This window comes from Mercenaria mercenaria, chromosome 10, assembly GCF_021730395.1.
Source record: "Mercenaria mercenaria strain notata chromosome 10, MADL_Memer_1, whole genome shotgun sequence".
NCBI lineage: Eukaryota > Metazoa > Mollusca > Bivalvia > Venerida > Veneridae > Mercenaria > Mercenaria mercenaria.
The window spans coordinates 82,018,196-82,033,102 of record NC_069370.1 but is presented as its reverse complement, the minus strand read 5'-3'; the positions used below and the strand labels follow the sequence as shown (position 1 = coordinate 82,033,102).

Here is a 14,907-nt window from a genome sequence, read left to right as displayed (position 1 = left end):
ATTCAAAATAAATTCTTTAGTCAGGATCAAAGTATCATACATTTATTAGCTCGACTATTTGAAGAATAAGTAGAGCTATCCTACTCACCACGGCGTCGGTGTCGGCGTCACACCTTGGTTAAGTTTTTCGTACCAGTCCACATTTTGACAAAGTCTTTTGAGATAAAGCTTTGAAACTTTCAACACTTGTTTATCATCACCATGGCAAGTTATAGGCAAGAGCACATAACTCCATCTGGGATTTTGGCTGAATTATGGCCCCTTTTGACTTAGAAATCATGGTTAAGTTTTTCGTATCAATTCATATTTTGACAAAGTCTTTTGAGATAAAGCTTTGAAACTTTCAACACTTGTTTACCATCACCATGTCCAGTTATAGGCAAGAGTACATAACTCCGTCAAGGATTTTGGCTGAATTATAGCCCCTTTCGACTTAGAAATCTTGGTGAAGTTTTTCGTACCAGTTCATATTTTGACAAAGTCTTTTTAGATAAAGCTTTGAAACTTTCAGCACTTGTTTACCATCACCATGTCCAGTTATAGGCAAGAGCACATAACTCCATCAAGGATTTTAGCTGAATTATGGCCCTTTTTGACATAGAAATCATGGGTTAAGTTTTTCGTACCAGTTCATATTTTGACAAAGTCTTTGAAGATAAAGCTTTGAAACTTTCAGCACTTGTTTACCATCACCATGTCCAGTTATAGGCAAGAGTACATAACTCCATCAAGGATTTTGACTGAATTATGGCCCCTTTTGACTTAGAAATCTTGGTTAAGTTTTTCGTACCAGTTCATATTTTTTGTAAAGTGTTTGACATATGGCTTTAAAACTTTTATCACTTGTTTAGTATAATAGTCTCTATCTGTAGGAAAGAGAACATATTAACTCTGTCATCTATTTTGGCTGAATTATGGCCCTTTTTGGACTTTGAAATTGGTTCTGTTTTCATACAAGTCCATGTTTTGTCAAAACTATTTGACATATGGCTTTTAAACTTTGAACACTTGCTTATCATTATGATTTACATCTGAAGGCAAGAGTACATAACTATTTTGACTGAATTATGGCCCTTTTTGGACTTTGAAATTGGCTCATATATTGCAATTTAGTGCAAGACTTATCGAAATCAAAATAATACAGGAACATTTGTCTAATCTATTTATTTCTTTTGTCTGAATATCCGTGGAAATATTTTGACCCCATTCTTCAATCAATTCTTCGAATAGTCGAGCGAGCTGTCATCAGACAGCTCTTGTAATGTACTCTTTAATTAAACATTTGTTTTCTGTTAAATTGATTTTGACTAATGAAATTATTTGCTTCTTATTAACATCCTTAACTTTTTGCCGGATATATTTTTTTGCCATTCCTTACCACAAACCCTTTTGGCGGGGGATACCGATTCATCGAATTTGCTTGTTTATTCAGTATTGAATACTTTTAAAGAAAAAGATCTCTGAAATGATAAAACATTCCAGTAATGGATCAGTGCGCACAATTTTTGTCGGGCAACTTCTGGGAATGTATGTTTTTCTAGTGACAACATTATATATGTAAACAAGCGTAACCAGTCGATCAGTGTGACCTCTGGATTGTTCAGCCTTTGAGGTCAAAATTTGGGGGCATCATATGCACAATAGCTTCATGTAAGGAAACACATCCAGACAATTAAATTTTCAAATTTATATTTATTTAGATTGGATGTGAAATGTTCTCAATTAAATGAAATTTATTGTTGTTAGTTAACAAATGTATTGAGGTTTTAGATGAATGATTTGATGCGAGACAGATTATGTAACAAAGATGGCAGTATTGCATTGTGGGCAGAAATGGCATTGAAAAATATGGTCTCTAGAGAGGTCACAAGGTTTTTCTATTATTTGACCTATTAACCTAGTTTTTTAAGGCGCGTGACCCAGTTTCAAACTTGACCTAGATATCATCAAGGTGAACATTCTGACCAATTTTCATGAAGATCCATTCAAGGGTATGGCCTCTAGAGAGGTCACAAGGTTTTTCTATTTCAAGACCTACTGACCTAGTTTTTGATCGCAGTTGACCCAGTTTCAAACTTGACCTAGATATCATCAAGATAAACATTCAGACCAACTTTCATACAGATCCCATGAAAAATATGGCCTCTAGAGAGGTCACAGCGTTTTTTCATTATTTGACCTACTGACCTACTTTTTGATGGCACGTGACCCACTTTCGAATTTGACTTAGATATCATCAAGGTGAACATTCTGACCAATTTTTATGGAGATCCATTCACAAGTATGGCCTCTAGAGAGGTCACAAGGTTTTTCTATTTTTAGACCTTCTGACCTAGCTTTTGACCGCACATGATCCTGTTTCGAATTTGACCTAGATATCATCAAGATGAACATTCAGACCAACTTTCATGAAGATCCATTGAAAAATATGGCCTTTAGAGAGGTCACAAGGTTTTTCTATTATTTGACCTACTGACATAGTTTTTGATGGCACGTGACCCAGTTTCAAACTTGACCTACATATTATCACGATGAACATTCAGACCAACTTTCATACAGATCCCATGGAAAATATGGCCTCTAGTTAGGTCACAAGGTTTTTCTATTATTTGACCTACTGACCTAGTTTTTGACGGCATGTGACCCACTTTCGAACTTGACTTAGATATCATCAAGGTGAACATTCTGACAAATTTTCATGAAGATTTCATGAAATATATGGCCTCTAGAGAGGTCACAAGGTTTTTCTATTTTTAGACCTACTGACCTAGTTTTTGACCGCACGTGACCCAGTTTCGAACTTGACCTAGATATCATCAAGATGAACATTCAGACCAACTTTCACACAGATCCCATGAAAAATATGGCCTTTAGAGAGGTCACAAGGTTTTTCTATTATTTGACCTACTGACCTAGTTTTTGAAGGCATGTGACCCAGTTTCGAAATTGACCTAGATATCATCAAGGTGAACGTTCTGACCAACTTTCATGAAGATCTTTTGAAATATATGGCCTCTAGAGAGGTCACAAGGTTTTTCTATTTTTAGACCTACTGACCTAGATTTTGACCGCACGTGACCGAGTTTCGAACTTGACCTAGATATCATCAAGATGAACATTCTGACCAATTTTCATGAAGATCCATTGAAAATTATGGCCTCTAGAGAGGTCACAAGGTTTTTCTATTTTTAGACCTACTGACCTAGTTTTTGACGGCACGTGACCCAGTTTCGAACTTGACCTAGATATCATCAAGGTGAACATTCTGACCAACTTTCATAAAGATCCCATGAAAAATGTGACCTCTAGAGTGGTCACAAGCAAAAGTTTACGGACGCACGCACGGACGCACGCACGGACGGACGACGGACGACGGACACCGCGCGATCACAAAAGCTCACCTTGTCACTTTGTGACAGGTGAGCTAAAAATCGGTCCCGTAAAAATGGAGAAAAGTATAAATTTCGGTCTGATATCTCAATACACGATCACCTGCCAAGTAGGAAATTGTTGGTCGCACCTTCGATAATCAATAAACGTGTCAATCGGTCTGATTGTCACTTTGATAATCGGTCCGTAATTAGCACGTGACCGGCGCATCCTTTAATGTTTGCAGACAGCCGACTGCGGTGTATTAAACATTTTTGACTGGTTTCCTAACGTTTCTGACTGGATCCAAATCATTTCGACGGGGATCCACTTCTTTTATTTAGAATCCGACGGATGGTTTATTTCAAAAGGCTATGTTTGATCACGGTAACAAACAAATGGTCGCATTTAATCAAAGAGCTATAACTGTACATTATAGGTCTTTGATTTAATGAGACATCACACGGAAAACCGATAAAAATAATTTTTATAATTACTTGATTTGAAAAAAATTACATGATTCATTCAACAATTAAGATAAACATTAAATCTGCTATTGCACTTACCGAAACAGCACGTGTAATAATCCAATAATCAAAGGCCTGAATGGCCTGAGTCGGCTAATGATTGATGTACTGACAGTATAGTCTACCAGTTTCAGTTTGTTTTTAGTTTTTTTCTTAAAATTTCATAACACAGCTCGATATTTACCCAAAATATTATATCCGGATACGATAACACTTTTCTCCAGTTTGAACAATATATTTTACAAATTGTGATGATACGAAGACATTTAGCAGCAATTGGCAGTATCTGACATTGAAGTTTACGGTTAAATTACCTCTTATTTAAATCTTTTCATCAAAAAGTTGTTTCGTTTCGCCAAACATAGACGATCTACTTTCGATTTCAAAAACTACAAAAAAATACAATTTAATGTTTCGCCGATTTGTTTACTTCTCAAATAAGAATTAAAATCATTTTTAATATCAGTAGTAACTAAACAAACCAGTAAGAGCTTCTTCTTCCGATAATTTATCCGTTTACTGACTGCAAAATTCAACCCACGCGAAGTTTATAGAAATCATACGATGCGTGTTTACGTTCAATGTGGGAGAGTAATAACAATGTGGGTAGTAATAAAGAAATCTGTCTGTCTGTCTGTCTGTCTGTTGGGGCTCCAGTTGAAACAAATGCAGAAAATCGTCTTTGCAACCTGACTGTACAAAAAAGAAAACAAGAGGACCATGATGGTCCTGAATCGCTCACCTCTTCCCACATGACCCAGTTTTGAGTATGACGTCGTTTTTCCTACTATTTGACATAGTGACCTAACTTTTGAGCTCATGTGACCCAGTTTTGAATTTGACCTAGATATTATCAAGACAAGAGGACCATGATGGTCCTGAATCGCTCACCTGCCCCCACATGAACTGAGTATGATGTCGTTTCTTTCTATTATTTGACATAGTGACCTAGTTTTTGAGCTCATGTGACCTACTTCTGAACTTGACCTAGATATCATCAAGATAAAAATTCTGACCAATTTTCATGAAGATCCATTGAAAAATATGGCCTCTAGAGAGGTCAAAAGGTCTTTCTATGTTGAGACCTAGTGACCTAGTTTTTGAGCGCAGTTGACCCGGTTTCAAACTTGACCTAGATATCATCAAGATGAACATTCAGACCAACTTTCATGCAGATCCCGTGAAAACTATGGCCTCTAGGGTGGTCACAAGGTTTTTCTCTTATCTGACCTACTGACCTAGTTTTTGAACGCATGCGACCCAGTTTATAAACTGACCTAGATATTATCAAGATGAACATTCTGACCAATTTTCATGCAGATCCCGTGAAAAATATGGCCTCTACAGAGGTCACAAGGTTTTTCTATTATTTGACTTACTGACCTAGTTTTTGACCGCACGTGACCAAGTTTCGAACTTGACCTACATATCATCAAGATGAACATTCTGACCAATTTTCATACAGATCCCATGAAAAATATGACCTCCAGGGAGGTCACAAGAACTTTCTATTTTTAGACCTACTGACCTAGTTTTGGATCGCAGTTGAGCCAGTTTCGAACTTGACCTAGATATCATCAAAATGAACACTCAGACAAACTTTCAGGAAGATCTTGTGAAAACTATGGCCTCTAGAGTGGTCACAAGGTTTTTCTATTATTTGACTTACTGACCTAGTTTTTGACCGCACGTGACCCAGTTTCAAACTTGACCTATATATCATCAAGATGAACATTCTGACAAATTTTCATACAGATCCATGAAAAATATTACATCCAGGGATGGTCACAAGAATTTTCTATTTTTAGACCTATGACCTAGTTTTGGACCGCAGTTGACCCAGTTTCGAATTGACCTAGATATCATCAAGATGAACATTCAGACCAACTTTCATGCAGATCCCATGAAAAATATGACCTCTAGAGAGGTCACAAGGATTTTCTATCATTTGACCTATGACCTTGTTTTTGACCGCAGTTGACCCGGTTTCAAATTGGTCTAGATATCATCAAGATGAACATTCTGATCAATTTTCATGCAGATCCAATGAAAAATACGGCCTCTACAGAGGTCACAAGGTTTTTCTATTATTTGACCTACTGACCTAGTTTTGGATCGGATGTGACCCAGTTTCGAACTTGACCTAGATATCATCAAGATGAACATTCTGACCAATTTTCATGCAGATCCCATGAAAAATATGACCTCCAGAGAGGTCACAAGGATTTTCTTTTATTTGACCTACTGACCTAGTTTTTGATGGCATGTGACCCAGTTTCGAACTTGACCTAGATATCATCAAATTGAACATTCAGACCAACTTTCATGAAGATCTTGTGAAAAATATGGCCTCTAGAGAGGTCACAAGGTTTTTCTATTTTTAGACCTACTGACCTAGTTTTTGACCGCACATGACCCAGTTTCGAACTTGACCTAGATATCTTCCAGATGAACATTCTGACCAACTTTAATAAAGATCCCATGAAAAATGTGACCTCTAGAGTGGTCACAAGCAAAAGTTTACGCACGCACGCACGGACGGACGGACGGACGACGGACGCTGCGCGATCACAAAAGCTCACCTTGTCACTATGTGACAGGTGAGCTAATAAAAATTCTGACCAATTTTCAAGAAGATCCATTGAAAAATATGGTCTCTAGAGAAGTCACAAGGTTTTTCTACTATTTGACCTATTGGCCTAGTTTTTGACCGTACGTGACCCTGTTTTGAATTTTACCTAGATATCATCAAGGTGAACATTCTCACTAATTTTCATGAAGATCTCATGAAAAATATGGCCTCTAGAGAGGTCACAAGGTTTTTCTATTTTTATACCTACTGGCCTACTTTTTGACCGCACGTGACCCAGTTTCGAAACTGACCTAGATATCATCAAGGTGAACATTCAGATCAATTTTCATGAAGATCCATTGAAAAATACGGCCTCTAGAGAGGTCAAAAGATTTTAATAATTTTAGACCTACTGACCTAGTTTTTGACCGCAGTTGACCCAGTTTCGAACTTGACCTAGATATCATCAAGATGAGCATTCAGACCAACTTTCATACAGATCCCATGAAAAGTATGGCCTCTAGAGAGGTCACAAGGTTTTTTTATTATTTGACCTACTGACCTAGTTTTTTAAGGCACGTGACCCAGTTTCAAACTTGACCTAGATATCATCAAGATGAACATTCTCACCAAATTTTATGGAGATCCATTCACAAGTATGGCCTCTAGAGAGGTCACAAGGTTTTTCTATTTTAAGACCTACTGACCTAGTTTTTGACCGCACATGACCCTGTTTCGAACTTGACCTAGATATCATCAAGATGAACATTCAGACCAACTTTCATACAGATCCCATGAAAAATATGGCCTTTAGAGAGATCACAAGGTTTTTCTATTATTTGACCTACTGACCTAGTTTTTGATGGCACGTGACCCACTTTCGAAACTTGACCTAGATATCATCAAGATGAACATTCAGACCATCTTTCATACTGATCCCATGAAAAATATGGCCTCTAGAGAGGTCACAAGGTTTTTCTATTATTTGACCTACTGACCTAGTTTTTGATGGCACGTGACCCACTTTCGAACTTGACCTAGATATTATCAAGGTAAATATTCTGACCAATTTTCGTGAAGATCTTATGAAATATATGGCCTCTAGAGAGGTCACAAGGTTTTTCTATTTTTAGACCTACTGACATAGTTTTTAAACGCACTTGACCCAGTTTCGAACTTGACCTAGATAACATCAAGATGAATATTCAGACCAACTTTCATACAGATCCCATGAAAAATGTGGCCTTTAGGAGGTCACAAGGTTTTTCTATTTATTGACCTACTGACCTAGTTTTTGATGGCATGTGACCCAGTTTCGAACTTGACCTAGATATCATCAAGGTGAACATTCTGACCAATTTTCTGAAGATCTTGTGAAATATATGGCCTCTAGAGAGGTCACAAGGTTTTTCTATTTTTGACCTACTGACCTAGTTTTGAAGGCACGTGATCCAGTTTCGAACTTGACCTAGATATCATCAAGATGAACATTCTGACCAACTTTCATAAAGATCCCATGAAAAAAGTGACCTCTAGAGTGGTCACAAGCAAAAGTTAACGGACGCATGCACGCACGGATGGACGGACGACGGACACTGCGCGACCACAAAAGCTCACCTTGTCACTTTGTGACAGGTGAGCTAAAAATGGACGGGCAACCACGAATGATAAAGAAAACCGGAGTGGCACTGTTTATCAAATCGGTCTTTTAAACAAGAGGACCATGATGGTCCTGAATCGCTTACCTATCTCCAAATGACCCAGTGTTCAACTGAGTATGACATCATTATTTCTATTATTTGACATAGTGACCTAGTTTTTGAGCACATGTGACCTAGATATCATCAAGATAAAAAATTCTGACCAATTTTCATGAAGATCCATTGAAAAATATGGCCTCTAGAGAGGTCACAAGGTTTTTCTATTATTTGACCTAATGACCTAGTTTTTGAAGGCACGTGACCCACTTATAAACTTGACCTAGATATCATCAAGGTGAACATTCTCACCAATTTTCATGAAGATCCCGTGAAAAATATGGCCTCTAGAGAGGTCACAAGGTTTTTCTATTTTTACGGACCTACTGATCTTTTTTGTTTTTGACCGCACTATGACCCAAATTTCGAAAACCCGATTAGATTCATCAAGCTGACATCATTCTCACCAATTTTCATGAAGATCCATTGAGAAATATGGCCTCTAGAGAGGTCACAAGGTTTTTCTATTTTTAGACCTACTGGCCTTGTTTTTGACCCCACGTGACCCAGTTTCGAACTTGACCTAGATATCATCAGGTGAACATTCTGACCAATATTCATGAAGAATCTCATGAAAAATATGGCCTCTAGAGAGGTCACAAGGTTTTTCCATTTTTAGATCTACTGACCTAGTTTTTAACCCCACGTGACCCAGTTTCGAACTTGACCTAGATTCATCAAGGTGAAACATTCTGACCAATTTTCATGAAGATCCATTGAGAAATATGGCTAGAGAGGTCACAAGGTTTTTCTATTTTTAGACCTATGACCTAGTTTTTGACCCCACATGACCCAGTTCGACTTGACCTTGATATCATCAAGGTGAACATTCTGACCAATATTCATGAAGATCTCATGAAAAATATGGCCTCTAGAGAGGTCACAAGGTTTTTCTATTTTTAGATCTCCTGACCTAGTTTTTAACCCCACGTGACCCAGTTTCGAACTTGGCCTAGATATCATCAAGGTGAACATTCTGATTAATTTTCATGAAGATCCATTGAGAAATATGGCCTCTAGAGAGGTCACAAGGTTTTTCTATTTTTAAACCTAATGACGTAGTTTTTGACCCCACGCGACCCAGTTTCGAACTTGACCTAGATATCATCAAGGTGAACATTCTGACCAATTTTCGTGAAGATCTTGTGAAATATATGGCCTCTAGAGAGGTCACAAGGTTTTTCTATTTTTAGACCTAATGACCTAGTTTTTGACTGCACGTGACCCAGTTTCGAACTTGACCTAGATATCATCAAGGGGAACATTCTGACCAATTTTCATAAAGATCCCATGAAAAACGTGACCTCTAGAGTGGTCACAAGCAAAAGTTTACGCACGCATGCACGGACGGACGCACGCACGGACGACGGACGCTGCGCGATCACAAAAGCTCACCTTGTCACTTTGTGACAGGTGAGCTAAAAATGTGACCTCTAGAGTGGTCACAAGCAAAAGTTTATGGACGCACGGACGGACGACAGACACCGCGCGATCACAAAAGCTCACCTTGTCACTTTGTGACAGGTGAGCTAAAAAACGTTTCAAAATGAAATTTTGTTTACATCAGAAGAGAACAGATAACTTTATAAAATGTAGTTGCTTATTGAAGTACAACGTAAGTGAAATGAAATATCCGTGGCCAACCTGCGCGACGTTTTGGTACTATACATGCTGGAAATTCGATCTCAGTGTTCAAATAACGTACACATTCGGTCCGTAGCAGAGTATTCTTTAAATACTGAGGCTGTTTAGCAGAGAATATGTCGTGTAACTCACTTTGACACATTGTATTTTATAGAATTCCGTCAAAGAATGAGGAAACATCACAAATATCTGCCGTGTGTACGGTATCGAAGTCACGTGCGTTGGCTTTTAGACTAGTTACGCACACGGTGTCAATGCCTCGTATTATCTCCGAAAAACATCGAAATTTAAACAGAGTAACGATCACACATAACACTGAATAACTGTGTTCATTGTATGGTAACGCGCGGTGACTGGTAACTCAGTTTTAATGCATGACATGCTTATTTCTTTACCCTATCACGTTTTACAAAATATGTAATATTGGGAATGCGGTGGGTGGGGTAGCGCCGATGTCAGGATTTTCGTTTCGGACTGATTGAGTTATCAAAATTTCCGGAGCCCTGCTATATATGTAACTAGCACCAATTTTCTTCATTGCAGATAATTAAACAATTTGTGAAGAAAACTTTAATCGCCATCTTTATTTATTATCTATGGAAAATATGTTATACATGCAGTGACCTAATAATTAATGATTTCAAAAAAACTGTTAGTGTTCCCACAACATTTTTTCTCCGAGGGTTTTTTGCACCCCCTGTCACAGTGTGACTAACCAATTTCAGCCCAAGGTCAGTAGGGGTCGTGTACTCAATAAGTACTATCAGCATGTGAAGTTTGAAGGTCCTGGGTGCAGTGGTTCGCGAGTAAAGTGCCTTCATGCAAAAAGTTAGCGTTTGACCTGGTGACCTTGACCTTTGACCTGGTGACCCTAAAGTCAGTAGAGGTTGTGTTCTCAATAAGTACTATCAGCACGTGAAGTTTGAAGGTCCTGGGTGCAATGGTTCGCGAGTAAAGTGCCTTCATGCAAAAAGTTAAGGTTGTGACGAACGAACGGACAGACGGACAGTTGAAAACTAATATGCATCCCTTCAGGGGCATAAAAAGAACATGAATCAGGGATCATCCTAGGAAGTGACTTCTCCCTCCACAGAATTTAGGGAGAAGTTGGGGAATTTAAGAAGAAGAATCGGCATAGCATTCAGTTTCCTGTCTATATATATCCACTTTCTGTGGGTCTAGATGTAACTTATAAACAGTAATTATTTAAGGAAATTGATTCTTGCATTATCATTTTCATGAATTTCTAAATAGTATTAACTTAGCTATAAAAAGTCGCCTTTTAATTTTTATCCGAAAATTACCTGTCCGAAACTCGTAAATTTAACAGGTGCACGATCAAAACATCGTGAAAATTTTCATTCATGTTTTGATTCTCGTGTTTTTATAATGCCCAATTTTTGCATCAACTTGTTCAGATTTATACATTTAATTTATTTATTTATTATTTTTTTCGAAAAATAATATCAAACTCGTAGATAATGGCGATCTTTTTACAATATTTTGTACAGCAGTTCTGACATCCGCGAAATCATTTTTTATCCACAGTACCCGAACAATTCATTTACAGAAATTGACCGTAATTATAGTAATTGAAATAATTTTTAAAGTAATCTTTAATAAAATGAAAGAATAATATACAATTGTTGCATAAGATCATGCTCTCGTTAAGTTTATCGGCTTTTTACACGCCGACTGAAAAATTTCAAAATGGCGGCGGCTTACAATATTATTGATCGACACTGTGGGATATTAACGCTACGACTGGCTGAAGTTTGACAGGCGAGTAGGCAGGGTTGACTATGGATTTATCGATAATTTAATCTAGAATATGCATCAGAGTTTTACAAGGTAAACAGATATATAATCTCGCTTGAAAATATTCGGCGATTTGGATTTCGCCGGAGGCGATAATCAGGCGAAGTGGCCACTTTAAAGCCACGATATCGCTCAAATCACCTTTTAGGATGATCCCTGATGAATGTGTTGAAAAAGTAAAGGCCAGATATATTTAACAATCTGTTTTTCAGGGCCTCCTCTGGGTTTTTCATTCTTGTCGCCAACCCTTTTCGCCTAATTTGAAAAAGTTGGAGCCACTTTAGAGCCTTTTTGAGCCAAAGTTCTGAGCCACTTTTCGCATTTCTTTAGTTGGACTGTCATTAGTGTGTTAGAGAAATAAATATTGTAATTAATTTTCATTGCAAAATAACAACTTTGTAAGGTGTCATAGGTTTATTGAGAAGTTAAATTTCAATTTGTAGTTGGATAAATAATGACACAATTCATTCTCTAATTTAGAATCATATCTATCCATGTCAGAATTACCAATATTTCAGGACTCATTTATTTTCGGAGAGGAAAATTCGGATTTTTTTCTATTCTAAAAGGTCGAGTTGAACACTCTTCTAATGATTTTTAAGAAGCCACGGTAGCAAGTGATATCTTCCAGTTTCTGAACATTTCAATTTCAAAGAAATTAACCAGGTCCAGGATGCAAATTGAGGCCGATGTGTTTTAATTTTCGGATCCATCGTTAAAATCTTTTATGAAAACTGAGGAATCAAAAATTATCTTGCAAAAAAGTAACAAATTAAATGTATCTTTCGTACTAATTTAAAATTCGTCAGTCATACAACTGCATGCTACAAACATGACAATCTTTTTTTTTGTAAAAATCGCAACACATAAAGTACACCGTAATCGGCGTTAATTTTGGTGAATTCTCGGCAGAGGTCAACATACAAGCTGGCAGATGTTTTGATTACTGATTAATCTTCAATTCACACATTATTACGCAATTATCTTCTCAAAGTGTCAACCAACTTCAATAGTCGAATTGTCAAATACACCGCCTAGACTGGTTATCGTTTTATTCACTACCAGCGTCTAGGTAAACAGGTGTATCGGGAACCAATTCTTGGGCCGCTTATATCACTACGGAAAAAACAAATGCCGAGGAAAAAAACTATGCGCCACTTATTTTCGCCAGTTCGCAAAATTTAGCGCCAAATTCTTAAAATTATCGCAAATGGCGACATTGGCGATCGGCAGCGGAGGCCCTGAGTTTTTGTTATACCAAGACAATTCTGGCACTTCGCACATGAAACCAAGAAATAATCTGGATGCTGGAAAACCATTCCGATTATGTGGTACAACATATTGCTATTTATTATTGAATTTGCAATCATACTTTTTCCCTGGGTTAAAGAATTATAAATACTGAGCACCGTTTCCTGTCACTTGCAATGTATTTAAAATGACGAGAAATATACATTGTACAAGAGCAAACTTCTGAAACCATCTCCCATTTCTAAAGATAGAATATAGTCTACTCTTTGTATAGCCCAATTAATTGTGCACAAAGATAGACCATAACGCCCTCCACGCACAACCCACTTACCATTCAAAACAACGCGGCAAGTTTTCCTTCTATGTGTATATAACTTAATAATAACCAGTAATGCAAATCTAGTCGCTAACTTTGACAACTTCAAATACATATTTAACCCCAATTTTTCACACTAAAAATTACATGTCTGGAAAGCTCATTCCAAATACAATCATTATATGTCCTAACTAATGAGAAAACCTCCGTTTTGTAAACACTTTTTAACTCTATGTATGTGACTGTGTTTTCTGCTTACATTGTTAAATTTCTACCTCAGTCATGTAAAGCTGTGTATCAATCGGTTTATTTTAAAACCCTGTTATACGCTCCGCACATTTCATTGGATACACATTTATACCTTTCAAATTTTCAATATGTATACGGAAGGTGTCATGGTAGGTTTAACATGCCATTTTTTATTAACTTTTGTTTATCTTTTGGCGTTTTAAATAATTTTTATGTTTTCCTAGTGAAAAAATGTGTATGTAAAACTATAAATCAAGAAGTTTAAATCGCATCAATTTCCACCACAATTTTGATTCTAACTACTTGAGACGTACAGGCAGCCATACAGTAAATGTCAGTCTGTGAAATCAGCAGACCTGTCTTGCAGTTGAAAAACTGAGACTTCTTTTTAAATACCTTTCTCAGTATTCATATTGATTAACGGACCTCTAAATAGCCCTGTATGGGTTGGCCAGAGGTCTGGTAACCGGACCTCAAGACTCCAGGTCTAGAGCTGTAGAAATCCAGTTACCAGACCCCTGGCCACCACAGGTGGCATTAACGTACCTAGGATACAGTATGGATCCATGAGTCATATGCACTTAAATTTACTACAATTATAATGTTTTCTTAGGAAAAAAATGACAAAAAGCCATTTTGAAAAAAAATTTGCTCCTGTGACAATGACAGCATTCCCATTCACGCAAAATCCGCGTAATTCACACATAAAAAGTCACTTGCATGCAAGTTTTAGAATTCCACTGGTACAATGCACGCGTAAAAAATCTGACAGAAAATACACTGTTCGTCGATAAAGAGCCGAAATTCAAGTAATCAGACATTATTTTTGATCTGTACATGCAAATTACCGCAATACACACTGTTGACAATTTGCTACATGTCAAGACGAGTTGAATTTACATGCCGATAGCATAATTTACGCTCCGCCTACTCCAGGTACTTGTGAGATTTTCGCGAGAACTGTGACAGCGAATCAATAATTTGTAAACTAGACGCGATAGTATTCAGCCAATCAACGACGCGTTGCATCTTTGACACTTTTCCGATAATTGTCAACATGTGCGAGTGCAAAAACAACGATTTTCGGACGTTTTTTCAACAGTTGTTGAATAATTAAGTGGTCAGCTGGCGTCCACTACACAATTATTTGGTCTCCACTGTAAAAAAGAGACTCGTAAGCTGCTTGTTTATTAATATTTACAAAATGACGGTTGCGGACTGACTTTTCATCGGGCATTTTTCATTTTTATTCGAGTCCGATAATGTTCATGCTAAATAAGTATTACCCGCCGAGTTTTTATTTTATAACATTTTTTTGTTGTTGCTATAATGTTGCAGCAAGATATAGCAGCAAAAAAGATGTTATAAAAACTCGGTGGGTGGTACTTATCAGCGTCTGCTTAA

General features: G+C 37.3%; 1 protein-coding gene across 1 annotated transcript in view; it reads left to right on the top strand.

The window, feature by feature from the left end:
* Positions 1–14,907, top strand: part of LOC128546472 (electrogenic aspartate/glutamate antiporter SLC25A13, mitochondrial-like) — a 46,080-nt gene that overhangs the window by 14,368 nt on the left and 16,805 nt on the right. The window contains exon 5 of the mRNA XM_053517024.1: positions 1,771–1,851. Within this exon, the coding sequence (XP_053372999.1) occupies positions 1,771–1,851 (81 nt within the window). The remainder of the gene's footprint in view (positions 1–1,770; positions 1,852–14,907) is intronic.